This window comes from Poecilia mexicana, unplaced genomic scaffold, assembly GCF_051168715.1.
Source record: "Poecilia mexicana isolate PSO_F unplaced genomic scaffold, ASM5116871v1 scaffold_3, whole genome shotgun sequence".
NCBI classification, from domain to species: domain Eukaryota; kingdom Metazoa; phylum Chordata; class Actinopteri; order Cyprinodontiformes; family Poeciliidae; genus Poecilia; species Poecilia mexicana.
In genome coordinates this window covers 18,720,356-18,747,045 of record NW_028263372.1, presented here as the reverse complement: position 1 = coordinate 18,747,045, position 26,690 = coordinate 18,720,356, and the positions used below count along the sequence as shown (strand labels likewise).

Here is a 26,690-nt window from a genome sequence, read left to right as displayed (position 1 = left end):
CTTTTTTTGCGCAATGTATGTAAATATCTGGTTTCCACCACGTCTTCACCCGATATTTAAACAGCATCGACTAAAGTGACATCCTCATAACCTTTGAATCTGAATGATTTTTCATCAGTATTTAAAAATAATCTCCTGCTCAACACACAAGAACGTCAAGCGCAGCTTTTATTGCTGCTTATTTCAGGAGGCTCAACACTCTGCTATGGCCTGAGACTTAGTTAACATCAAAGATGATTCTGATCATCTCCCATCTCACCCCTTTTTAACCTCTCCCCCCGCACCCCCCGCCCGCACTTCCTGACAAACTGAGTGCGAGCGCATATGGTGAAGAGCAGGGTGTGGCAGAGTTTACAAGGCACACACAGCACGCTTTGTGCCAGGAAGCATGTGTGCACAATGGGGGCATTTTGGTGGAGTGCCAGCTGAGATGTTAAGGAGACGCCATTTGCGTGAGGCAGAATCAGATAGTAAGGGCACTGGACATCCGGGGCAGAATGCTGGAAGCTGCTTTGGTCTAAACAAAAACTCTGGGTCATGATAGTCAGGTTAAAGACGTTTAATCTCAAGACTTTAGGCTTTTTTTTTAAGAGTTTTAACCCTCAAGCCAAACCAGACACAATGAAATAACCCTGCTGTGAAGAGAGGTTTGATCCAGCATTGTCGTTAACAAGTGCAGTGATGCTTACAAAAAACTGACAATCTTTAAGAAAACCAAAACAACAACACTCGTCTTTGTACATCTGAATCTATACAGGATTAAAAAACGGTAAACAATGCCGATCAGCATCAAAATGGCAAACTCTAGCTCGTCGTAGACGCACACAGAGAGTAAAAAGTCCAAATATCAACACGCGCACAAAGTGCAGACGCACATACACACCTCCAGAAGACAAACACAAACTGTGGAATGTAAAAGTACTCCCCTCAGATTTTATTAGTCTCATTTGTTTTCATTCATGTGATCGATACGTGTCTAAGTGGGATGCGATGGAGGTCATTCTCAGGCAGTAAAACAAACACTCAGGAAGCTGACCTGTACTTCAATCAGACCCCAACATAAAATCAGCTCTAACTAAGTCTAGGCACTGCAGTTCTCAGTGCTCGACAAGCACAGTGTGGTTTTAATTTACTGGAATGTGTAATTACGTCACAATTTACTCTCTCTGGTCATTTTCTTCTTGTTACTTTTCTTTTAGTTCAGATAAATTTACAAAACAAGTCAAGTAAAGGGTAAAAGTACAGATTTACTTTGATTCTTTTGACTGCATCTCTGCAGATCTCTGCAGATCTTATGTTAAAGTGGAGAACGTCAGTTCAACATCTGCAGTAAGGAACAAAAAAAAGGACATTGAGTCAATTTTCTCTGTCAGGAACAAATTTTTATTCCATTGGATTGATTCAGTAATTCCTTTTGTGTATACATTTTTTTATTTTAGCATCAGCTTTCCTGAGATTATGAACTAACTTTCTTGCATGATTATTTTATGACCTGTATACTTCTTCTGTTGCCATTTCAATTTAGAATATTACTTTTGTCATCCCTTTGTGTATTTGTTGCTTTACACTGGCAGTGCTTTTGTAATTAAATGCAATGTACATAAATAAACACATTTTATCACACTAAGGCTCTTTTATTTATTTATTTATGTTTAAATTCACCACTTAAAAAAATACCTTGTTAAAAAAAATATTTGATTTCTGCCATTATTTGTTTCAGCGTTATACCCAAAGGATCCACTGACAAGCAAAAAAAAAATCCCCATACGTTTTAGGTTTTGCACTCTTTACTAAGACATCTCTAAGATTATTATGATGTCATACTGAAGTGATTTAGACCATTGCAATAATATTTTTCAACAGATCATATCAGGCACATAAAGGATTTTACCATTAACTGAAACCCTACCAAAGATGTATAAACAGCCTTCAAATAAATTAATTTTTTATTGCAACAATTGTAGAAGAAACATAAAATAAAATAAAAAAATACGCACCGTCGTGACTCTTTCAGTCACTTTCCAACATAGTAAACTGAGGGAAATATGCTCAGGCTTATTTGTGATTTCTAACAGACAGAAAATGGTTACAGGGAAATAGTTACTTACCTATATTTGCTCATACAGATAAGTAATAGCAATTATTGAAATGTTTAAACCAACTTTCAACCAGTTGGAACTGTGACAAACATGGCTGGACAATGGTCAAAATGTATTCTATTACCACTCATGGTTTGCAGGATGGTTAAGGGAGATTAAATAAATAAATAAATAAATAAATAAATAAATAAATTTTGGTGCTTTAATAAAACATCACTTTACTTCTGGTTTCTGGCACCAGTGGGCTTCAGGATGCCAAGGTCAGGAATTGAATCCCGGATAGCTAGAGTCCGAAAAATGAGCCGTACACTCTACCCCTGTACAATGTGCCACTCCAAATATTAATTCACTTCAAGGCTTTTTACACATCTTTACCAGGTTGACAGGTGCTGCGAGTTTGTTTTAAGCTACCAGTTGGAAATGACAAATAAACTTGACTTCTGTATGTGTGTTCATAATTTGGGTTTCCTTCCAGAGAATTTAGCAATCGTCAATTAGGTGATAATTTCTACTAATTCTACCTCCACGATGAGGAGCGATTTGTGTACATCAACAGCTTTAATTTAGCAGTGCAGGTCTAAAATACCCCCCTCACACATACACACATTTATCCACACTACCGCACAGTTGGAAGAGACTTTTTGATTATTTTATGTGTCTGGAAGAACAGTTGTTAAACCTCTATCCCTTCATCCCCCCCAAAAAAGAAAGAAAAATTAGAATAATCACTTTGCTCCTTAAATTTGGTCCAGAGGGATTTCTTTTCTAAGAGAAAAATATTTTCCACACTCACCTTTTCTAACCAGTGTTAAATGTTCATGTTCATATCCCCTTTTTAAATTGAAGAACATTATTTCAGACTACGGCACGTCACCCACATCACGCACAGACGACAAAAGGGTTTCAGCCAGGGGAGAATTATTACAGTGGTGGCAGTGAGGAGGGAAAATGATCAAAGAAAACCTAAACGACAGAGTCCACTTCCAGTCCGTTTGAAATTCACTCCGTCACTTCTTCTGTGCCTGGATTCCTGATTTTTTTTTTTTTTTTTTTAGGCATTTTGAGGATATGGAGGATCAGAGACGAAAATGGAAGGAGTGAAGACATTTGACGGGAGGTGGTGCGTGGATCCCACAGGTCACACCCGTTCAAACGCAGTCCCTCTTGCTGCCCCAGAGGATGATTTGACTATCAGTTTGATTCATTTTTGGTTGGTAGTTTGTATCCATGGGCAGCAAGAGCCACTGCTCTGATGTTAGGCTCTAGGACTGGCCGATAGGATGGAAGAAAAGATTGGGAGATCTCGGAGAAATAAATGGTATAGAAAGAGGGCACAAGGGAGCTAAGACATCAAAGACATTTTTAAGTTCAGACGAACCGATGTGAAGGAGTCAGGTGGCAATCAGAACTTGACAAGAGGGTGCAATTTTAGGGCTGATTCACAAGGACTGAGGGCGAGGAATATCAAAGAGGCCTGAGAACAAAGAGGTGATACATGGTCCAGAGTCCAACACTGCGTTTAGGGGAAAAGGGATGTGTGCTGAGAGACTCATGTTGACTTCTCAGAGGAGGAGGCTGGGGAGAGGGGTAGGGGTCTTGGTGTTTTGACTGGTAACACTTTAGGCTGTTTGGCTGCTGGGCCCCTCAGGCTTTGAGAGAGTGCCACTGGGCCACGGTGTTACGAGGATGACTTATCATGTCTTTCCAGTGTTTTACCTCTGCGGGGCCACTCTTCCATGAAAGATAAATCTGGGAGACAAAAAGAATTAATACCTACTTTATTATCACACAAAAATTGGTGGTAGTAATAAAGAGCAATCTCAAAACCAGTTGGACATTTGGTTAAGACCGTTTAAAATAAAAAAAAACCTCCATGGGGGCTGGGGGGAGCCCTACTGCAACTCCTGCAAATCTATAAAGCTGAAATTGTCATGATGGATCTTTGGATAAGACTTAACGAGAATACATTTTCTCTAAATTTTCACTCTTCTATTAAGAACTTATTACCGAGTACTAAAGTAGGGAAAGTACTATAATTGCTGGGTGTTTGAAGATAATGAATGTCGTTAAGATTAGTTAGGACGTACACCACCTGCAGTGACAATGGGTATAATTGGTACCACTCATCCAAGCTGTGCAGACAGAGTTTATTCTGTCTTTGTGTGAGGGAATAGAGTTTGTGTTTGGTGTATTTCCAACATGTTGCATAAATTCTTTTTATTTCAGAGTTAAACATTTCTTTAGCATTAGTAGTGAAATGTGGGTGTTTGCTTTTAAACCAAATATGTACGTCAGTCATGCACAGTGCATGAGCCATTTTAAGTTTTAGTTAAGGTTTGGGTGTTCAAAAATAAATAAGTAAAATGCTGTCAAAAATTAACCACAACGCGCAGATTGCATCCATACACAAATGTAGATGCAATGAGGACAATGATTGTTATCGATTATACTTTCATGACAGTTGGCCATAACACAAAATACACACCCGTTTGTAAGGGTTTTGGCACCTCAGCTCACAAGGTGTGAGCATTAAAGATCATTAGGATCAGTTAATCTGACCAAATATATCATGTATATGCATGGAGTAAATGCCTGAAACCTGAAATAAAAGTTCTTAATAAATATTGGACTTATCGGTCCATTGCACTTTTTCCATTGGACTGATATACTTTGTGATTTTGCACAAAGTGACATTGTGATGACAACTGTGATTCAATATATAGAGAAGCTGTAGGTTGTTTCAAAACATTTGTGTTCAGCTCAAATACAAATCTAATCTGTGTCACAAGGTTTGTTTTGCCTGGAAGTATTATTGAAACCACCAACGACAGCCAAATAAAGTTACTTCCTGAGCAGCAAATCAATATCAACATTCATCTTTTGTCACTTTATTGCTTCTATTGAAAATAAAGGAATAACATCAAAATCACTGCACTTTAATGCTTTCCTATAAGCGCTTCTTTTCATATTTATTCTATTAGCATAGAAATGCCCAAATGTTTATTACAGCAACTGTCCGCACATTTAAATAGAGTATATGTTTCTAACTTAGAGTTTTCCTCATGTTTCCAAATGACATAAAGAGAAGGAGATGCGCTCGTTCCAGTAGGGGTCAGTAGAGACTGGTTAATTCATCAGATGCTAATGGTCTGTCAGAGTCAGAGAAACACAGAGGGAAAGAAGAAGAGGCAGGAAGAGGCGTGAAAGAGAGAGGAAGGAGATACCTTTCCAATGACATCATTGCGACTGAGTCTGTCCTTGTCCATGACGGTGATAATTATGGTGGTCTCCCTCAACACGTGGGCCGGGACGTCAAAGGGAAAGGACTCGTTAAAAACAGGGTTCAGGCAGCGTTTCATTACCACCGTCTTCTTCTTCTCCACACGTTTGTCTTTGTGCATCAACCACACTTTTACGTATGGGTCTAAGAAACAGAAAACACGCCACGTTTACAACGGCGGCCCGAGGTTTCCAATGTATCATATTCTTTTTCCAAACAGAACAACAACAACAACAACAAAAAAATGCAATTTCCATTTGGAAGCAGTGACTCTGAAGAAGTGCATGCATAAATGAGAATAACAGACAAAGAAGCATTGATACCAGAAGTGCCTCCAATGTCCATGGCTTTGAGGTTGCGTGCTTTGATGATGCTCACAGTGATGGTGTTGGCTGTGGGATTATAGCACAGGGACACTAGGAGATCCCCTCGACTTCCCTGTAAAAAATAGAACATCATACAAGACAACAACAGCGTGAAATTGTTTACTTTTTATCCTTCTTTTTTTGTTTTTGTTTTTGTTTCATTTCTCTCCCCTCTGTTCCTGCTGTGCATCCCTGTTCCCGTTTCAGGCTGTCTGTGTAGTCTCCGTCTACCTGTCAGCCTCTCCATATTTTCCTCCCTCCCCTCTCCCGTCGTTATGCTGCCACATCTCCCCCGGGAGCATCACAGCAGCCAGAAATGACATCACACATTCTACCCCATCTTCTTCCTCCGTCCCTTTCTCCTACTTCTTCTTCCTCTTCTTCTTCTTCTTTACCTCCCTCTTTTCTTTCTTCCTCTCTGAGCTCTGCCCCTCGACTTACACTGCCATCGCTGCACGGTTTCAGCTCCTTCCAGAAAGTCTGCATGTTGGCCAGGTCCAGCTTGTTGAGGGGGATGGACACCTCCCCGATGGGGTCGTTCCTGCTGAATCGGTCGTAGTCAAGAACCTGCAGGTAGAGAGTCCTCTGAACCACCTTTTCATAGGGGAAGCCTGAGAAACAGAATGACAAGGAGCAACCGTTCACATAACGCAGAGACATGAGCAACATGTGGTGGCTCTGCGAAATAAGACTTCTTATAATACCTTCAAATAAAAACGTCTCATTCCAGTGAGGGTTTAGATTCTTCCTCTTGACTTTAGTCTCCAATTTGTGCTTCTTGTCTGGGAGCAGGTAGATTTTCACAAAAGGGTCAGATGTGCCTGAAAAATCCTTAGCAGGCAAATCCTGGCCTTTGAGAATTTTGACAGTGAGAGTCGAGTCCTGAAAGCTATATCCAACACTGAACTGGATGCGACCCAGTTTCTCAAGCACTGGACCCTCGTGTTCGTCCTCCTCAGAACCTGGTGACAGCTGAGACATTTGAAACGTACAGTTAAATCATTAATATTATTCATGTGGTGGAAGCATTTTAGTCTAAAATAAACCCAAAAAAACAACACAATCTGTAAAGTGTTTACAAGATGTGAATCTGCCATTTATGACGAAGGTGACCCTGACATAGTAATTGCAGATATTATACAAGAGTGCAAATTGATAACTAGTTTAAACTTATTTGTTTTTGGACTTTATACACTCGCTTAGGCCTCAATGAACATTTCAGACATATCACCCAAAGATGTATCTGAACTGTTAAAACTTGTTTCATTTATTCACTCTTTTGAAAGTTATTGTGTTTCCAATATGTAATAGTGAATACCATTTGTTGTCGTTTAAGGAAAACACCACCAGGGTATTTCTGTAGGGTTTCATATATAGTACATACCATGTCTTGTAAAAAAAAGAGTATTATGGACTATGAATACATCAATTTCATGTAAAAGCGGTCCAGTCAACTTGGAAAAGTAATCTGATTCCAGATCTCCGATTTTGAAAACTGGGGAATTTCAATCCAGCCATATTGAAAATTTCTATTAAATTCAAGTCATTCAAAAGCATTGCAGCAAATAGTTCCTTTTGAGAAATTCAAAAATTGGCCTTCAGTGCTAAATGTCATTTGCCACTCCTTTTATTAAAACCTTATCATTGCATTTTTTCTCCAACATTGGGGATACTTTCCTTCAGAATTTCTTTTCACAGAGGAAACCTGAAGGATAAGTACCAACAACTATTAAAAAACAAAATATCTTAAAGACATGTTGTACTCAGAAGGCAGCACAAACAGCAAGAAAATTTGAGTTTGAGTTTGCTGTCGGAATGCTTTCAGGCAATAAGTCTCGAATCATTCAACAGCATACTTACTTTCTTTTTAAATGGTGTCACTGAAAAACAGATTTTCAGGTTAGTCAGCAAAGTTAAGTTTGTGGCTTGTGCAACCAAAACAAATCGTCTCAGCCGATGCCGAAGAGCTGATTGTTCTATTGTATCAGGTTGTTCATTACAAGTCACAATGGCAATTTAACAGTTTACTTACATAACTAACAAGGACCTCAGTAGTATGAGAGAGCACCCTGCACAGCCACAGAAATCTGGTACCTCCTCCTCGTGCAGGTCACCAGTTTGGACTCTCTATAGCACATGTGTCAAACTCAAGGCCCGCGGGCCACATGTGGCCCACCATATCATTTTATGTGGCCCCCACAGCATTTTATAGGCCGACATTGACTTACAATAGGTTTTGAGCACGAATTGACTACAAACTACATCTCCCACAATGCATTCCGATTGTTACGAGCTAACATTACGGCTTCTCGCCACTAAAGAGCAGCAGAGTCACCTCAAGCTGCTTATTGATTTCCCAGCAAATAAAACCTAGACATCGATAAGCTAACATCAAAACGTCCAAGAAAAGAAAAATCGATTTACAAGTAAGACTGTGAATGAAGATGTGTGTGAGTTGGTGTCAGGGAGGCAGGTCGCGCTAGACGTTATCTTGACCGACAACATAAAAAAACAATCGGTCCTGTACTATTTTATCCGTGAAATTACAATCATATTAACATCGGCTATTTAGTTGCATTTTATGCGGTTTAGTTAATATTTACCGTGAATCCAGATCCCATCACAAATTAAGCAGATAAATGCATCTACATTTTTCTCGCAGTGACAAAAACCACCCCAATAACTTTTAATAAATGAAATTAAGCAACTTCACTTAAATTAGCATCACTTCACCCTCTGGGGTGTGAACGCACTTCCTCCTGGTTCCCATCTGCAGAAAAATCTGCGCTAAGTCATCAGTCAGTTGGATCTGTCTGATCCAAACAGATCAACTGAACTCTGTGAGTGTCTTACCCTGCGCGGTCCGGTGTGCGCTTTTACCAGGATTTTATTTATTTATTTATTTATTTATTTAGCGTGGTTTCGCTTCTCCGAAACGGACAGATGTTACGTCTGCAGCTCCTCCAGACCGCCACTCTCCTGGGTAATGTGCACCAAGAAGGCTCCATTTGTTAAATCTGCTGGATGAGTTTCTCCCAGCGGTTTCTAAGTCTTCGCAGCGGCGGAGCCACGTCCGCAGTGGTTGAGCAGCGGACTGCGCATGTTACAGTCTAATTAACTTTTGCATCGTCATTTATTTCCTCCAGATAAACTACCGGCTCCTCAAATGGATTAACACAACGTTGCATTCTCTTTAGTTTTCTCTGGTCTGTAATGGAGACTTGAATTTAACGCGCCATTTCAACCAAAGGTTTGTAATGCGCTTCCTAACCATTTTTTAATTTGTAAGTATTGATTTTATTTTTTAGCCAAGCCTCTGTCTCTGCTAATGACATCTTCAATACATTTTTTGATCCCAGGCTTAGTTGATGGATTGAACAGATAGAAACAGTTACCTTTATACATTTTGAACTGTTGATTTTATTTTTGAACCATTTTTTATTTTAAAGTGTTGATTTTATTTTTGAACCTTTTTTTATTGTAAAGTGTTGATTTTATTTTTGAACCATTTTTTATTTTAGTGTTGATTTTATTTTTGAACCATTTTTTAATTGTAAAGTGTTGATGTAAATTTTGAAACCTTATTTATTTTGAAGTGTTGATTTTATTTTTGAACCCTTATTTATTTTGAAGTGTTCATTTTAGAAACCTTATTTATTTTGAAGTGTTGATTTGATTTTTGAACCCTTATGTATTTTGAAGTGTTGATTGTCTGAAAGACCTTACACATGAATTGCCCCATATGGGGTTTGAACCGATGACCTCAGCATTACCAGCACAGTGCTCTAACCTCCTGAGCTAACTCACCTACCTTATAAACTGTTGAGTTTCCATGGATTTAAGAACTTACATGATCTTACCACAATGGAGATTTGATAAAAGTGCTTATATTCCAATGTTTTTCAAAACAACGTACATAATATTTTATTTTCCAGAGATTTTGTATTTTGAAGTGTTGATATTATTTTTGAACCATTTTTAATTTTCAAGTGATTGTATTTCAGAGATATTTTCTTATTTAATGTCTTAATTTTATTTTTGAACCATTTTTTATTTGTAAGTATTGATTTTATTTTTTTAGCCATTTAGCCAATTCTCTGTAGAACCATTTGTCTCTGCTAATGACATCTTTAATACATTTCTTTGATCCCAGGCTTAGTTTATGGACTGTAATGTGAAATTGGGCACAATTATAAGTCTGACAGTTTGTTCACCAAGTTACTGTGCTCTCTCAGAGGATCTGTGGTATAAGTATTTGACATTGTTCCATGCCCATTGTTGACATTAGTCTCTAACAAAATGTGGATCATCTACCAGGAACACTACAAAGAGCATGAGTTTCTGTAGTGTAGTGGTTATCACGTTGGCTTTACATGCAAAAGGTTTCTGGTTTGAAACCAGACAGAAACAGATTTTGCATGTTCTATTCATCACAGGTGTTTACTAAAGGTCAACAAGGGTTCTGTGGTGTCATGGTCTGTACTCAGAATCCAGGCATCTGAGTGCAAACCTCAGTTGAAATTTTCATGCGTTGCATCTCACATCATCAACTTTAGAACCTCAAACTGAAACAAAGCAGAGAAGTTCAGTTCCTGTAGTGTAGTGGTTATCAAGTTTGCTTTACACGCAAAAGGTATCTGGTTCAAAACCAGACAGAAAAGGTTTTTGTAGGTTATGCATCTCTTGGGGTGCAGTGAGACAACAAGAGCCTTCCTCTTTCATGATGGTTCATTTGCCAATCGACTTCAATGTCGGCTTCTTTGAAATCAAAACTACTTTACTTCAATTACCAATTGGCAGTTCTATGGCGTAATGCACATGTGTCAAACTCAAGGCCCGCCAGCCACATGTGGCCCCCCAGCATTTTATAGGCCAATGATTGACTTAAAATAGGTTTTGAGCACGAATTGACTACAAACTACATTTCAACCAAAGGTTTGTAATGCGCTTCCTAACCAGACGCTCCAAAGCGTCCGGTCCATAACTCTTCAACACGCCATCAGCTCCCGGTCAGAAAGACGCATTTAGTTCAGAGACCATGAGATGATATTCAGAAAGGATTTTTAAAATTGATTTCAGTTGCCTCTGAGACTAAATCTCTGTGTAAAGTCTATAATGTCTGCCCATGTGACTTGTTTTTATTATTTGCTTGCTCACCTTTAAACACTGATTTAAATATTGTAATTTTTAAACTGAGCAGTAATTTTACATCCATGGAAACTCAAATGTAATATTTAATACTTCAATACATAAAATCAGTTATTTAACAATATGAGTTGGTGTTTAATTTATTTTTAACATTGCATTTTTATACATTTATGCTAGAGGTGCCCAAGTCTAGTTTTCCAGAGCTACCATCTGCAGCTTTAGATGGATTCCTTCTCTAACACACCTGGACCATTGACTCATTATAAGCCTCTACAGAACTGAATGAGGGAAGTCAACCTTTTGTCTGGGGTGTGTTTTAGCAGGGATGCACTCCTGATCTGTACCGTCAATGTGGCCCGTTGAGGGGGGCCAATATGCTGAAGTGGCCCTCGGTGAAATTGAGTTTGACACCCCTGCTCTATAGCATAGGATGGCATCCCCATTCCTCAAACAGCATTTGTCATAAGTAAGTCACTGTGGTTGTGTTAGTAATTCTGGCATGCACAGTATGCCCAAGCTGATCCCACAAGCTTTCATTCAGCTTGAGCAGATGGCTGCAGGAAGGCCGTTCCATCTTCTCCATTCCGAATATCTGATCAGAAACCATCGCAGGCAAACTTAAATTTAAACTATTTGCTCAGGCAAAATACTCCATTCGGAATTATTGTTGAGGATAAAACAGCGTAGTTAGACTTCAACAGATTTCATGCATGGTGCTGACAGCAGTGCAGCACAACACCTCCTGGCTAACAGCTGTGCTGGATATTGCTGTCTCAACTTGTAATCTGTGAACACTAAAAGGAATCTCAGAGGTGGCTCATCCTTATGGGTTTATGATGGAAATGTTCTGTGAAAGAGGCTTCTGGTTTGCTCCTGCTTCTGACCATCTTGGAGTTTGATCCCCAAGAGAGGAAATATATATGATTGGCCACTTGTAGCAGAATTACGTCTTTACATCTCTCCACGTTAAGAGTGCCTTCGCTAATGACAAGCCCCGTTTCGCCAGGGAGAGAGATGCTGTCCCACACCACCAGACTGCCGCCACCAAAAGCATTTTAACGTTGGTAGAAATAACTGAGCCAGGTTTTTTTTTTTTTTTTTTTTTTTGTTGCTGCTGAGACAGTCCACATACTCAATTCTGCAGCTAAATACACAGATGTGGAACAATTTGAAAACAAAAATGAACAGGCTGTCCACCGGTACAAACTTCATCAAAGATAATTTATTGCCCACATTTAGAAACAGGTGACAGCACACACATTCTGTGTGTGCTGTCACAGACACAGTAAGGTGATTAAAAAACACACCTTAAACTCTGAACAACTGCGAGAAAATGAGAGACTGAATAACTGTTACCAAATAGACTGACGAATGGGTGATGCTGTCGGTCAAGGGAAACGTAAAGAGATTCGGGCTGGAAAGTTGATTCTGGTGGGGGGGATTACTCAGGAAGACATTTGAAAACTTTAGTATTCAATTTTATTGTCCATAATTAGTTTGATCACTTTTAATTATGTGGTCCTCCACCCAACAGCTGGCCTAAATGAGGTTTTCTACATTTGAGCACTCTCCATTCATTCATGTGGCCCTCCCATCTGTTACAGTTTTTCAAAGCTGTAAGCGTGGACTAGTTGCCGACAAAAAGGAATAACATTGGTTTTGAAAATGTACCGCTTCAAAATGATTGAAATTTTCTATCAAATACTTATCTCACACTCTACAAAAATGCTAAAAGATGTCAGAGACAGTGAATGGGATTGGTGTTCTCTTTAGTGGCATGGAGCATGAAGTGAAACTGCATCGTCCTTCCCTTACATATTGAAACAAACTGCAAGTCAGCTGGTAGAAAGAAGCCCACAACCTATGTTTTTTTTTAATAAAAAGAGGGAAATTTGTCTCTGAAAATATCACCTCCATCATGTTAAAACTAACTCATCACTCTTGAAGGAGTGATGTCTTAATGTATAGTTGGCAAGCTTTGAGTAAAGTATTATTCAGCAGCTGACTACAGGTTCTTCCTGAGCAGGAAGCCCCATGCAAATGTCTTATATTAGTTTGTTTTTTTTACCTTGTGTTACTGTAAAAAGATCAACACATCAAACAGGTAAAATATTTTGTGCACTAAGTATTCTATTGTTTCTTAAATTTTGTACAACAATGAAAATACATAGAGATAACGATCATTATATCTGCACCAATAATAAGAATAATTAGAAGGCAAAAGAAATTAAACTGACAAATTTTTTTAATATATATATATATAGCGTGAAACCATGCTGTACTTTTGTGAAGTTTATCATACAGTTGAAACCTCACACCATTCGATACCCCATACTCTTATACCCCAAAATACTACTCCATGAAATCAGAAGCTATTTGACTGATTAACTCCTATGAACTTCTTACAAAATCTGGAACAGGGCAAGTTTGTTGTAGCCCATTGGCGTTTCCACTTGCCGTCTCTGTTTTTCTGTTAAAAGCCAACAAAATACAGAGTTCCACTGTAAACACTGCAATAGCTTCGTTTCACAGACAATAAGACTGGTAAACCGTAACAGCAAGAATACATAAAATGTTTTGATTACTGCAGATTTTGTTTTATTCTTGTTTTTGCTCTCACTGACTGGGAGAAAGGCAATTTAGTTGGAACTAAGACCTGAACATACCTGTCAATAAAGTGCTTGAAAATGAAGAATTTGAGACAGTGATTTTGGTCTTGAAGATGAACAAAATAACCTGAATCTGTGTTGAGTATGGTTAGGCAACACACGCACGCACGCACGCACGCACGCACGCACGCACGCACGCACGCACGCACGCACAAAAGATAAATAAAATTTTAAAGGACTCCATTAAACCAATCATTAGTATCTTCGTTGTTGCTTCGTGTTGTTGGTTTTTCAAAAAAAAAAAAAAGTTGAATATTACAAAATGAGGTTTAAAAAGCATATTTAATCCTCTGCAGATGTGCAACTGAAGGATAACGTTGGGCTGAAGACACTTTTCATGCCATGAGCATCACACAAAATGAAAGCTTTTGTCAGCCCTCCAGCCATCCTATCCCAACGCCCAAGACCTGAGACGCTTCAGATGGTTCGATGTATATACAAAATGACACCTCATGACTTTTCACACTCACTTTTTCTCTGCGGAATAAAACACCGTGTGTATATATAGGCACTGCTTTTCCCATAACAGAAAAAAAGCCACTCAAAGGGGCTCAAAAGTGCAAGAGGAGAATATTTTTAGCTTCAAAGGAGCTTTCTATAGATGCCTTTGGCAAAACTGCCCAACACAAGCATTATCATTAACAGCTGCCAGCGTGAATTTTACAGAATCCCCATGAAACCCCCGTAATTGCAAAGTACTCGCACCCATCTCTGCCATATTCTCACAGCACCCACGTCACCGCATGTTCCTTCACAGCTAATTACCAAGCCTCTCTGAAGAAGGGACATGCCCGCCTCCCCCTCCCTGCTCTTTCTTCAGGAGGATGATTATTGCACATCTGAGTTAACACAGAAAACTCCACGGCAGGAGCGAACTGTAATGCTCCACAGGTGGGAGAGACGAGTGGGTTGAAGACATTTCTATCTGAGAGAATAGAAGATGAAACACCTTTTGTACAACTTTCCTTCTAAAGCGTGGGCCTCCATCTCCACAAACAGAATGTATTATTTACAAAATAAAATGACTTATATGGCGGCAGCAGCTCTATTTGAATTAGGAGTAATGCTATTAAATATAAAAGCAAATAACCTTAGTGATCTGTAAACCTCGCAAAGAATGTCCCAAAACATTAAATGCCTATTTTGCACCCATACATTTATTTGTTTTATGAAGATTTCAGTCTTCAATTTTTTTTAATGAGCCAAATCTCCTTGAAATGTTTTGGAGTGTTTTGGATCAATATTTGTTCAGGCTTTCTAAAAGTTCTCAAGATCTTTCTTAAGAATTTAGCTGATTTTGATCACTAGTGTGTGTCCAGCATCTTTTTTTTTTAAACCACTTATTTCTGATTTACGAATCAATCATACACAATCACCCTTAAAACAAACAAATAAAAACACTGCATTGAATCTATCCATAAACAACTTGGTAAGTCATTCTAAATAGAATCTGACAAAATTGTATACTGTATGCTGAAAGTTACCATAAGCACGTCACTGGTGACCGAGTTGGCTAAGTCGGTGACAGAAGAGTTGGCTTCGTGGTTCTGCCCCTGCCGGCGTCCAGTTTCGTCTGGGGTCTGACCTCTGGGACTCCTGCCTGGTTTGTTTCCTGGAGTTCTGGTAAAGTGCACACAAAATAGACACATCCTCAAAGAGACGCCAATATTGGTCTATTGGCGAGAACCATTTTGTCACATTCTTCTAAGTTCTTTCTGTGGTTTTCCTGTCGCACGCTTTCAAATGTAGCATTGATGAAGTGAAAACATAAATTTGACAGCAAAATTGCACAATTTCACCACTTAATCACTTTTTTGTCCAATATTACATTCAAACACTTTGGTCTTAATTGTCAAAATTACATTTGTTTATGTAATAAACACTAAACTATGTCCTTTAACACTCGGTCAATTTAAAACCATGCATTTATCAATTAAACTGCCATGCATTGCTATGAGGCTGTAATGCATCTGGTCAAAAAGTCAACACACACACACACACACACATGCACGCACGCACGCACGCACGCACGCACAAAATGCATAAAAGAGATTCAAACCAAAGACCTATTGGCTATGAAGCAACAACTAATGCTTCATTAGAGAGCAAAGATGCAAAGGCTAAATCTTTACCACTGTAACATTTTGACCATTGTTTAGCAGCACATTTTCTTTTAACATAATGTAACAAAGAAAACTCAGCAACTGAAAGTGTAAAAATGGAAACAAAAAAGTCAAATAGGAGGAGAAATGTGAACAACAGGTGGACCAGCAAAGTTATCAGACCGATTTATACTGGAGACACGAACCAGCAGAAAAAAAGCTTTGGCACCATCTTCCTGATTAAATCATCTGGATTGGAACATATGTTGCTCTTTCTATACTTATACCAAATAATATTTGTGGTGCTTCGTAAAGGTTCTGATGCACCACAATCAGAACCTGAAGGTGCTGCTAGTAGACACCTTCATAAAAGCATGCAGACCTGCTTGTTGATGCTTCCTTTCCTTTCTTTCTTTTCTTCCTTCTTTTCTTCCTTTCCTTTCTCATCACTTTCATATAGAAATTTAAAGGTTTTTCAAAACATGTTGATAAGATTATATATGCTATAATTTCATATCCTATGCATTTATTATTCAACCCTCCTGCGGTCTTAGAGTTGCAAATGTTATGGTCGAACAGTGACCATAACATTTGGTCACTGTCTGACGGTGTGTCCCGTCAGACCGTCAATTTTGAAAAATTCACAAAAAACAGCGTCAAAGCATATGTGGGGTCAGTGCAACCAGACCAGACCGTGCAAATAGTACAAAGTTTGTGACCCCATCTGTTTAGATTGAGGGAGGGTTAAAAGACAGTTCTACCTTCAAATATATACTGTGCATCATTCAGGGCAGTCTTTAAGCACAAATCAATGTTGAGATGCCACGTTGGATGTCAAAATAAAGATTTGCTAAAATCTTCTGTTCTTAATTTACCAGCTATTTTTGTATCTCAGTTCAGCAAACGCATAAATGTCATTGCTCTTCATTAAAATAAAATATTGTATATCTTTTAAGATGAAAGAATGAATCACAGTATCAAGACTTTCAAAAATATTTAACTATGGAAAACAGAAACTCCCTTTGTTTTGTCTGTAAACACAAGGGCTTTGCAATTAAGAAGAATCAAGATATACCAGAAGACTGAGAAAAAGTGAAGTAAAAGATTGGCTAAAACTCGAGGGACTAATTAGCACAAGAAATTGAGGTAACTGATGTGAGACCGAGACATCAATGGAAACCCTTAATAACACACAAAACAGACTAAGAGATAAATTAAGGTAAGAGTAAGACACGGATAAAATCCAACAAACAGAACCAAATTTAGTTTGATTAAAGAGTCAGATGTTTTAAAGCCAAGAAGAGGAAGTGATCCGATATGTTTCATGGGCACACAGAACAGACAGATGACGGAGCGGGAGGGGCAAGGGACAGACAGGGATTTTGTAGCAAAGAGACAAGCAGAAGTAGAGCGACGCTGAATGAGGAAGAGAAAGGATGCGGCATGGAAGAGAAAAGAATGGATTCGTCACTCTGCGTAGATTTCCTGTGATCTGCAGGTCAGAGCGCAAACAATGCGGGAATGACTCAATTCGAATAGCAAGCTCTGTGTTTCATGGCCCTGTCAAATACAGCTTTCCTCAGCAAGTGTCTATTAATGTAGACATCTGAAACGATGCAGAATCTTTTCTTCAGCAGGTCAACATGATGCTAATTTTAGCTCCTAACATCAGCCCCTAACACATCAAGGGACAGCGTGTGTCCCAAAAATAACTACAAACATGCCACTATTTGTCTTTGCCTTAACTTTATGATAATTTTGGCCATTTCATATCCGACTTTTTCAACCAATTATTTAAAAAAAAAAAATAGTTGTTTGAGAATGCACATGTAGTTTTTTGTTAGGTAAACATGCTTACCCCTTTTAAAAGAAAGGGTCATTTATACCCATGAGTTTTTTTTTTACTCTGTGCTAAGTCCATCCAAAATTCATCAAACTATTTAATTCCCAAGAGAAATAAACATTGGGAAAGATTTAAAAACAGAAGAGTGAAATTTAAATTGATAACACATGATAAATATGATATGATATATGACATATAAAATGATATGCAATATGATATGTTACGTTACTATGGAATGCTAAAGAGGCAAAGTGATCCTGAGCTGTGAATTTACTGACTGTTCTTCTCTTCTTTGTGCCAGACACAAAAACTCCCCTCAGAAAACTAAATTAGAAAACTCCTTATGACCATCAGTACAGCAAATATTTACACAAATATTGTCATCTATTGATGGCTCTTATAGCTGATGCTTTGCAGTGAATCAGAAGAGCGGATGCCCATTGAGTGAGAGCTGGTTCCACACTTTTTTTTTTCCTTTTGTTGTTCAGTTCTCACTGTCTGTGGCTCCTCCCTGTTAATGACAGAACTTTGCTTTGATTGGCAGCATGGCTGCCTCGTGGCCAATCACATGTGAGGACATCGGATCATAGTATTATATGGAAACAAAGAGGGGGGACAGCAGTGTACTGGACATAGTTTGGTTACTGAGTTTGGTTCATTTTCTGTAATGGTTCTGTTCATTTGTGTGTGTGTCAAACAAAAATAAAATGCTTGATTAAAATATCACACAAAACTAAGAATGATAGCTTTTTTTTAAAGAAATACATTCAATTGGGCAAGTATAAGACTTCTCATAAAAACACTTAATGCAAGTGGACTTATTAATATGCAAACCATTCATATTTTCCACGTTAGGATGAAATGTGAGGCAACAGATGATAATAAATACAGAGCCATTTGGGAGCCGATGCGTGTCTCAAGAGCTATCTCTCTGAAACGAGTCAAACTTCCCATCGCCATTATTGCCTAATTTGTTAACATACAACCTTAAAATCATCCCATTTCTGTAAATGATAGTTGAACTGATAGATGTTAATTTGCTACCTGTGATTCATTTCCAACCTGCTGCTTCACACACTTCACACACATATTGATCCTCTAATGAGAACAACGCCTTTGAAGTTAAGCTTAAAGTAGCAATGATGAGTTATATTACATTTTCTTTTAATCATATTACACAATGCTTGTTTTATAATAATTACAGGGCAATTCTTGTGTTATATTTGGTGCTCTTTACACCAAACCAATTGTAGCTCAGCCACATGACCGAGGCTCTCTTTACTTTGATTGTACAGTAGATAATACATGCCTGTCAGATGGGTCTCTACTTGCATGCTTCCCTGTAGGAGGGTCTGGCTTTGTGGACGCCTTCATAAAGACCCTTTGAATCAAGGAAGGATCAACCTTTTAAAAACACAGCTGGGCTGTTTCACTTAGATTTGCTTTGCAGATCTAGTTTTCATTTTACTGTTTAAATTTTAATCTTTGACTCACGTTATCTAGGTCATGCAAAGCCCAGGTTGCTGTGCTGCTATCACTGAGAAAAGTCTGTGTTTATCAGGTGTAAAAAAATATAACATCTGTGCTCAGTAAAAAAAAAAGAAAAAAAATTGGTGTCAGCATGTCATAGTTCCAACACAGATTAGCAATCGATGATGTTGATTGAAGACAAAGACCTGCCAAAGCAGAACAGGTTGACATTAAACAACATATGCTGACACGCTAACAACTTCTGCGGAGACTAGGGTTGGTAATTGAATGAGCTCCTTCATGTACGCATGTATAGATGTTTAAACATATACTCAGGATCAAAATTAACGCAGTTTCATACAGGAAAGTGGTGCTTCGTTTAAACTAGTTAGTTCTTTGGGTTTAGACGTTGACACACGATTTAGACATGAAATGCTGTTGTGGAAAAAGAATAAATGTACCTTGAATACTCAAAATTTATTCAGCTAGAACGGCTACAAAAAAATTGTGAATGCGAACGTAACTGTTTGAAAACAGATAATAAGTGTCTAAAGGATAAGTGTCTAAAGCCGTAGATTGCCCCTTCTTGCCTGCCAGGGACGATTTCATCTAAACCACAACACCAGTTACATAATTCATCCTTCAGAGGTTGTTGTAGCCATGACTACGAAAGAGTGTGCTCTCTCTTGAGGTTGTACTCCTGACCATCATACATTTTTCACAGGGTTTCAGTAACGATGGAAACAGGAGCCTCTGAAATAGGCCAGCAAAATCCAAGAAAGTTCAACATAGAGGGCAATATATTGAAAATAGCACACAGCCCTGAAGGCAAAGGGACCGAGTGTTCGTAGAGGCTTCTGAAACACACTCTTTAACTTCCCCATGGCTGCACTCCTCCAACACTGTGTGAAAACATCTCCTCATGAGCGCCAAAGTGCGAGTATGCGCTTATGCTGCAAATGGCTGATTTGTAAATGTCAAAAAGAGAAGTGCAAGATAACCTCCAGTCATGACACTCAACAGGCTAAAACAGGAATGAGCACCCATGGAGCTTCCTTCTCCTCCTGCTAAATCAATCTCGGTAATCTGACTGAAACAAACTTTGCTGTTATTTAACACTTAGCCTTTTTAATGGAAGGGAAATGTAATTAAACTGCCAGCAAGTCTTTAAAACGAAACAAATAGGTGCGCCCACACAGAGGCAAGCGATCTCGTGAGGGGGTTGATAGGAATGAGCCTGAAGAAACTGCCCCTTCAATTTGACTTGACATGAAGGGAAGCGCAGAAACCCTGACTTCTAACCTCCTGGCCTCAATTTGAGTTGAAAGCCATCTTCTGTGTAATTGGACAAAGCAGGTCATTACACCCCGAAGGACAATGCAGAGACATCTTATCTTCTCCTATGTCCCATGTCTATTGTCTGCTGGAGAGCCTGCCCAGTGTTGATTAACTGAGACTGGATAAATGAAAGAAACATGCATCATTCATCAAGCTCTGATAGATGTGGATCAGAGATGTTATTACTGTACAAAAGTCTGGGTTGGAAATTACGTCTGTTAGTAAAGAGTACAGTCACAAGAACAGAGAAGGAAAAGCAACTTATAAAGTCTGGGAAATATGTTCATGCATTTTTGGAAGCTTGGGGATGGCATTTAGTTTTTCCTCCATTTGTGGAGCGATTACAACCAATGAAGGATAGAAAATGACATTGACTAAATAATTCCTGTTTTAGGTCAGCTGGATAACGGGAGTAATTTATATTTGCTAAATGCCAGAATAATTAAACTTTTAGATGACATTTTTTTAAAGTCAGACATTTATGTATACAAAGATAGTTATGCTTCTTAGCAATTTTTCAAAATCTAGATGATGAAAAGGTCATAGATTTTTAACTTTCTAAAATGCTAATTTACAACATCTCAGTTAACTAGAAGGACACCTTTGGTTGTGTTCACCTCAAACATACTGGTTCCTCCTGTGGAAATCGAAAAACGTAAGGGGAACTGGTAAAATGGAAAAAACAAACAAATAAAAAACACGTTGCTTGATGATAAACTTGCGTTTCCGTACTATCAGGGACCAACCTGGAATAAAAAACAGTTGAATCAGTCCTCGCCTCGGCTACTGCATGCTCTGTGGACTGCTCTGCTTGAACAGTTTGAAGCAGCAATAATGCAGAAACAACATAAAATAAACAATAGAAAAGCTTAAATTGATCAGCCTGAGCTAATATATTTGCCCAGAACACAACCTCTAAATCTGCATGGAGACTCAAAGGACTGGGTGAGTTTAGCTGTTTGGTGCCACCACCTTTCTGCCACCATATCCCTTCCCTTTCTTTATGATGGATTTAGCTGAACTCCACAGGATGTTCAGCACATCAGAAATTTTCTCGTATCCATCTCGTAGCTTATGATTTCAAGTAATCTTTTCTCTTAGAGTGTTCTTTTGCTGTTTCACTGTGGCTTGTACTTTTGGATATGCATTCTGTGAATCTTGACAACATTTTATGTCACGACATCAGATGTGGAGTAGCAAAGTTGTTTTAAATTTGTTTCGCTTGATCTGAAAGTAAAATGTTCATTTTAGATGAAATAATGACTTAAGTTAACGCCTATCCAAACGAGTTAAGTGAAATGAAACAGCGTAAATAATATATTTAAAATGCAGAAAAACTTGTCTTTTCATAACAAATAAAATATTGTATTCAAAATTAATTAAAAAGTCAATAATTTTTATTGTAAATTAAAATAAATAAAAAACACCTGCTTAAAGTCTTCAGGTAACATTCGCCTGTAACCACAGAATACTCGTAAAAAGTCAATTCACTGAAAATTCAAATTCAAGAAGTCACAACATAATCATCGGCATACTCTACCTTGGAATAAAATTATTCATATGGACTGATAATAGTAAATATTGTGCTAAACGCTTGGCTTCAACCAGGAGAATAGTTTAAAAATACTGTAGGCCTTCTTATGAGAGATGTCAGATAATTTAACTAAACTGTTTAGAAAATTAAGCATTCTCAGTCAAAGCTTTAATCAAAATGCTGAAGGACATGAGTCTTACTGCAACATCACATTTACTTTATTACAATGAAGCAGCAAAAAGCATCTAATTTCTCCTTTTAATGTTTAGCAATGAAGCAGTCTTGCCAGACTGACAGTCATCTACACTGATAGAGATGCACTGATGTGACGTTGTTTCCATTGCAGCACCAGTCAACACCCTCAGGAAAACCGGGATAAAATGAATAGTGATAGTGGAAAGGGAAAGAGAAGAGAAAACTGGCATAACAACAAAGAGAATAAGAAGGAAGGCTTTTATGCAATTAGATGAACCAGAGATGGGAGAGAGAATGAGAGACGGCGGCGATGGAGGACTGAAGAAGAGATGAGGATACGAGGTGGAATCCAAAGGGAAAAATGTGGATGGGGGGGGGGGTTCAAAAAACAAACAACAGAGAAGAAAGGATAAGAGCGAATGGTTGGGTGAAAACTTGAAGGATGAACAGAACCAGCAGGACCAGGGTAGGAAGTGTGTCTCCATAAACATTCTGTATCTGGGTCTTGCTGATCATACAGTCGCCCTAGGAGACCACAAAAATGCAATATTGGTCCCATGTCTTTTGATGGATGAGGCCCAGGTTTCAATGTCAGCGCAGTCAGCGCTCCCCTTCAGCAGGGACAAATCACTGAGCCTCCTCCCCCTCCACAGAACGGCAGCTAATACAACTAATGGAGCCATCTACGAAGATGGACTGGCCAGGTGCTGCTGGAACAAACTCCCCCCCACCCCCCGTCCTGTTTTTAAAGATTTATCCACTGGGCGTAGCTCTTTTTTTTTTCTTTTTTTTTTTTTTATAGATTTATGCATAAAGCACAACATAAAATATCCCCTTTCATTCTGTAAAAATTCTGAACAAAATCAATAACATTTGATTACTGACATCTAGAGCTGATCACTGTCACCTTCAGCACCTCCTCTTTCGCGGCCTGCCTTAAATCAACTCTGTGACCAAGGCAGCAGCAGAAGGAATTGTGAATGAGCTGCAGTTGGATTTTTGACAGTTTTTCTTTTTCCAAAAGATCCTCCTTTGTGCTGACCTACATCTCTTTTTTTTTTTTTTTTTTTTTTTGTCCCATCCAATCATCTTCCCTCTCAGGCCACCACTGGTTCTGAGGACTACAGTAGGGACTGATAGCAGGGAGCCTGGAGACTTATTATGGTGAGACTCTCTGTGATTGCTGCCTAAGACTAACTTTGGAAAGAGTTGACTTTCCAAATATGTCAGCTGTGATAAGGTGACAACTTCCTGCTTGATCTATAACATACTGTGTTACAATGTGCAACTCCACACCACAGTCAAATAAAACTATAGTTAAGATGAAATAACATAACAAAACATATGTGCAGCTGAAGGGACTGGTCCAAATTTGTTTATTCTAATCTCTGTGTAAAAACACTTTCCTGTTGATCCACTGAATGACAGTGTGGAAACATAAACTCCCACACACTGTCAGCACTCACTGTCAAATGACTATTTATAATTTCAGGCCATGTTGGGCTACAGTGCAAGCAGCAAACACAACACTGACAGATCATTATAACCTGCAGGGTGTTTTTTTTTTTTTTTAATTTTTTTTGCTAAGTAATTAAAATAAATATTTACTATGTGTGAGAACATTTTAAAGCAGCTAAACATCAGACAGAAATCAAACAAATGTTTATGGCACGTATTTTATTTCTATTGTCTGGAGCTCAGACACCTTAAGCAGCTGGTAACCTCCTCAGAGCTAATACCAGCCTTATAATTGTACATTTTTAAGAGTTTCTCCACGCAAAAATTCTCAGGGCGATTAAGATGGATATCATTGCACAGCTTTCAGGATGTCATTTTTTTCTTTTTATAATTTTCAGCAGTACCAGAAATAGTTTGGCAGCTTGCAAGTCACAGCTGACAAAAAAAGAATTAATAAAAATAAAAAATAAAAAAAAAATGAGGCCGTGTTCAGCCTTTATTGGGCAATTCTGACGTAATCTTAATTTGCAACATATCAAGCCAGATTTTGATAGTTTAAATTATGATCCAGAAGTTTAAAAAAAATACTATATGACCTATTTGCAAAAAAAAAAAAAAAATCTTATCTTGATGCTCCAAGATTCACAACTATATCTAAATGAAAAAGAATTTAAAACATTTAAATATTTACTTTAATTATAATCTATATAATGTGCTAAAGTCATACATTATAACAATTCAATACAATATGAGTGCAACATTTATTTAGTTTCAACTTTGATGATTATGGTTTACAGATAAAACCCCAAATTAATTTTCTACTATTAAAATATTAAATATTTTAACAGTAGTAGTAGTATTTAAATATAAATGTTAAATATTGAAAACTCAAGGTGTCACACCTAAATCACAAAATGAACTCAAAGCACCTACAAAGGTTTCCTGAGCACCCAAAAGCAGGAATCGTCATATTCAGGCCCTGAGGTCCAGTGTCCTGCAGCATTTAGATGTGTCACTGGTCCAACACACCTGCATCAAATGGCAGAATTACTCAGTCAAGTTGTCAAGAGTCCTTCTAATGCCCTCATCATTTGATACGTGTGTCGAAGCAGACACATTCAATAGTTAGGGGACATTGGCCCTCAAGACCTGGATTTGAGGGGCCCTGCTCTAAAGGCTCTCTCAGGCTGAGTCAGTAGGACACAAACATCAAAAATTAATAGAAGTTTTATTACCTCAGTCTCAAGCCACTGTAAACCCAAACATGTTTACAGCACCTTAGAAACTTTGGGTTGCCGAACATTACAGAACGGGCCGTTTGAAATGACTGCAGATGAAATTTTGCATGGACGTTTAACATTGCCGGCTTACACAGAATCAAACTAAACAGAAATGTTTAATATTGGAAAGCATCACATGTCTTCACAGCTTTTACAACCTCATTGTTCAAAGGCAGGTTGTCTGGGGCCAGTGAACTCTTTTGGGTTTATTCATATTTATTTCGCTGTTGCATCTCTGTGTGCGGTGCGTCCCTGAGCTCATTAGGATGCAGCTTCGGCGCGCAAAGGCAGCTTTCTGAGATGATAATAACAAAAAACAGCCTCCGAGCCACTATCATTGTTATCTGCAGGTGGGTGATTACGTCCGGCTTTGTCCAGTCCACCACAGTGACCCACATGGACTTACCCAACGTAAAACTGCATATCGCAGATTAGAGGACCCTTTAACAGAGCTAGAGGATTGGAGAGAGGATCTTCTGCATATTATATTTAGGAATTTTCTTTTTTTTTCTTTTTTTTTTTTTGGCAAAGTGTGAGTCCAGATGTTAACCATTTTACATTTTACATTACAGAGAATCTTACAAAAGAAGAACGGAAAACAACTCCTCCTGTTGGGAATAGTCACTGACAAGACACAGCTGAGCAACTCAGCACCAAAACTTCCTCAATAAGATATAATCAAATAGTGGAAAACCAGAGCCCATCAGGTGCAGGTGTCAAAATGAAACACAGTTTGAAAACATCTTCTCTCAAAGGTAAGCTAACCATATTTGTGCACATGTTAGCTACAGTATTTGTTTTCTATGGGAGAACAAGCTATAGATTGTTATTAAGTTCAGATGGAAACTTGAGTAAATCCTAACTTCTTTGGTAAACTGTTCTTTGCAAAAAGCCATCACACCAGAAACCCCATGAATGTCAACATCTGACCACAGAAGTGTGACAATATTTAGGATACACCCCACAGCCTAATATTATATATATATATATATATATATATATATATATATATATATATATATATATATATATATATATATCTGAGCCTGACAACTGCTTAAGATCTGTCAATAAAGCAATGCAATTAGAGAAACTCCTCAACAATATCTTTCTATTTTAAACATTGTAATGAGACAATTAGCCATGGTTTTGGTAAAACAACACTCAATGCAATGAGTCTTTTGAAAATTTTTCAAAACGGCACAACCTGTTGACAAGTGCCAATTTCTCTTTTGACTTCTGAGGTTGTGTTGTTATTTCCATTTGGATCTGCCCACAAGGCTTCGCACTGAAAACCTTTGTCAACACAACTCTTCCTGCAGATAAAAGTCAATGCTGACTTCATGGATTTTTACTACCTGTGTATTTATTTTGACACTTGAAAAGCTCAACAGAAAACAAAACTCACTACAAGTGAGTTTTTAAAAGAGTTTTTTTGTTGTTGTTTTTTTTTAAAGTAACTCAGGGAGTGAAACCCAGAAAGAAGAACGGGAAAACAAAACAGGAACCAAACCAAGGCTCTTATGTATTAAAGCAGCATGTTAAAAAGTACATAAGCTAAATAAGATTTTACTCATATTGAATACAGTAGATTAGGTGCGTTGTTAAGCAGAACCTTCGATAAATGAAGTGTAATTAAGAAAAAGTAATACAAAGTGATAATGTACTGTATAAATGCATTCCTGACAAACGTTAAACATATATTAGCAGCATTAAATTAAGTGAGGCACCATCACCTCAAAGCGTATTGGAATCTCTATTAAATGTAGAGATTACATTTTAAGAAATACCGGTTTGTCGCTGGTAATCAAGGTTCCAAAAAAGTATGAAAATTTGCATAATTTCCCATTATAGGCACAGTCATCCAGTCTGTTTGCATAAGTGCATAAGACACATAACAGTGTAAATA

General features: G+C 38.1%; 1 protein-coding gene across 1 annotated transcript in view; it reads right to left on the bottom strand.

The window, feature by feature from the left end:
• Nucleotides 1–547: 547 nt before the first annotated feature.
• syt7b (synaptotagmin VIIb) overlaps nt 548–26,690 on the bottom strand; it is a 60,895-nt gene continuing 34,752 nt past the window's right edge. The window contains exons 7-12 of the mRNA XM_088004265.1: nt 15,046–15,181; nt 6,449–6,716; nt 6,186–6,355; nt 5,703–5,817; nt 5,324–5,523; nt 548–3,848 (exon numbers count right to left, since the gene is read on the bottom strand). Coding sequence (XP_087860391.1) covers nt 3,744–3,848; nt 5,324–5,523; nt 5,703–5,817; nt 6,186–6,355; nt 6,449–6,716; nt 15,046–15,181 — 994 coding nt within the window. The 3' untranslated portion in view covers nt 548–3,743. The remainder of the gene's footprint in view (nt 3,849–5,323; nt 5,524–5,702; nt 5,818–6,185; nt 6,356–6,448; nt 6,717–15,045; nt 15,182–26,690) is intronic.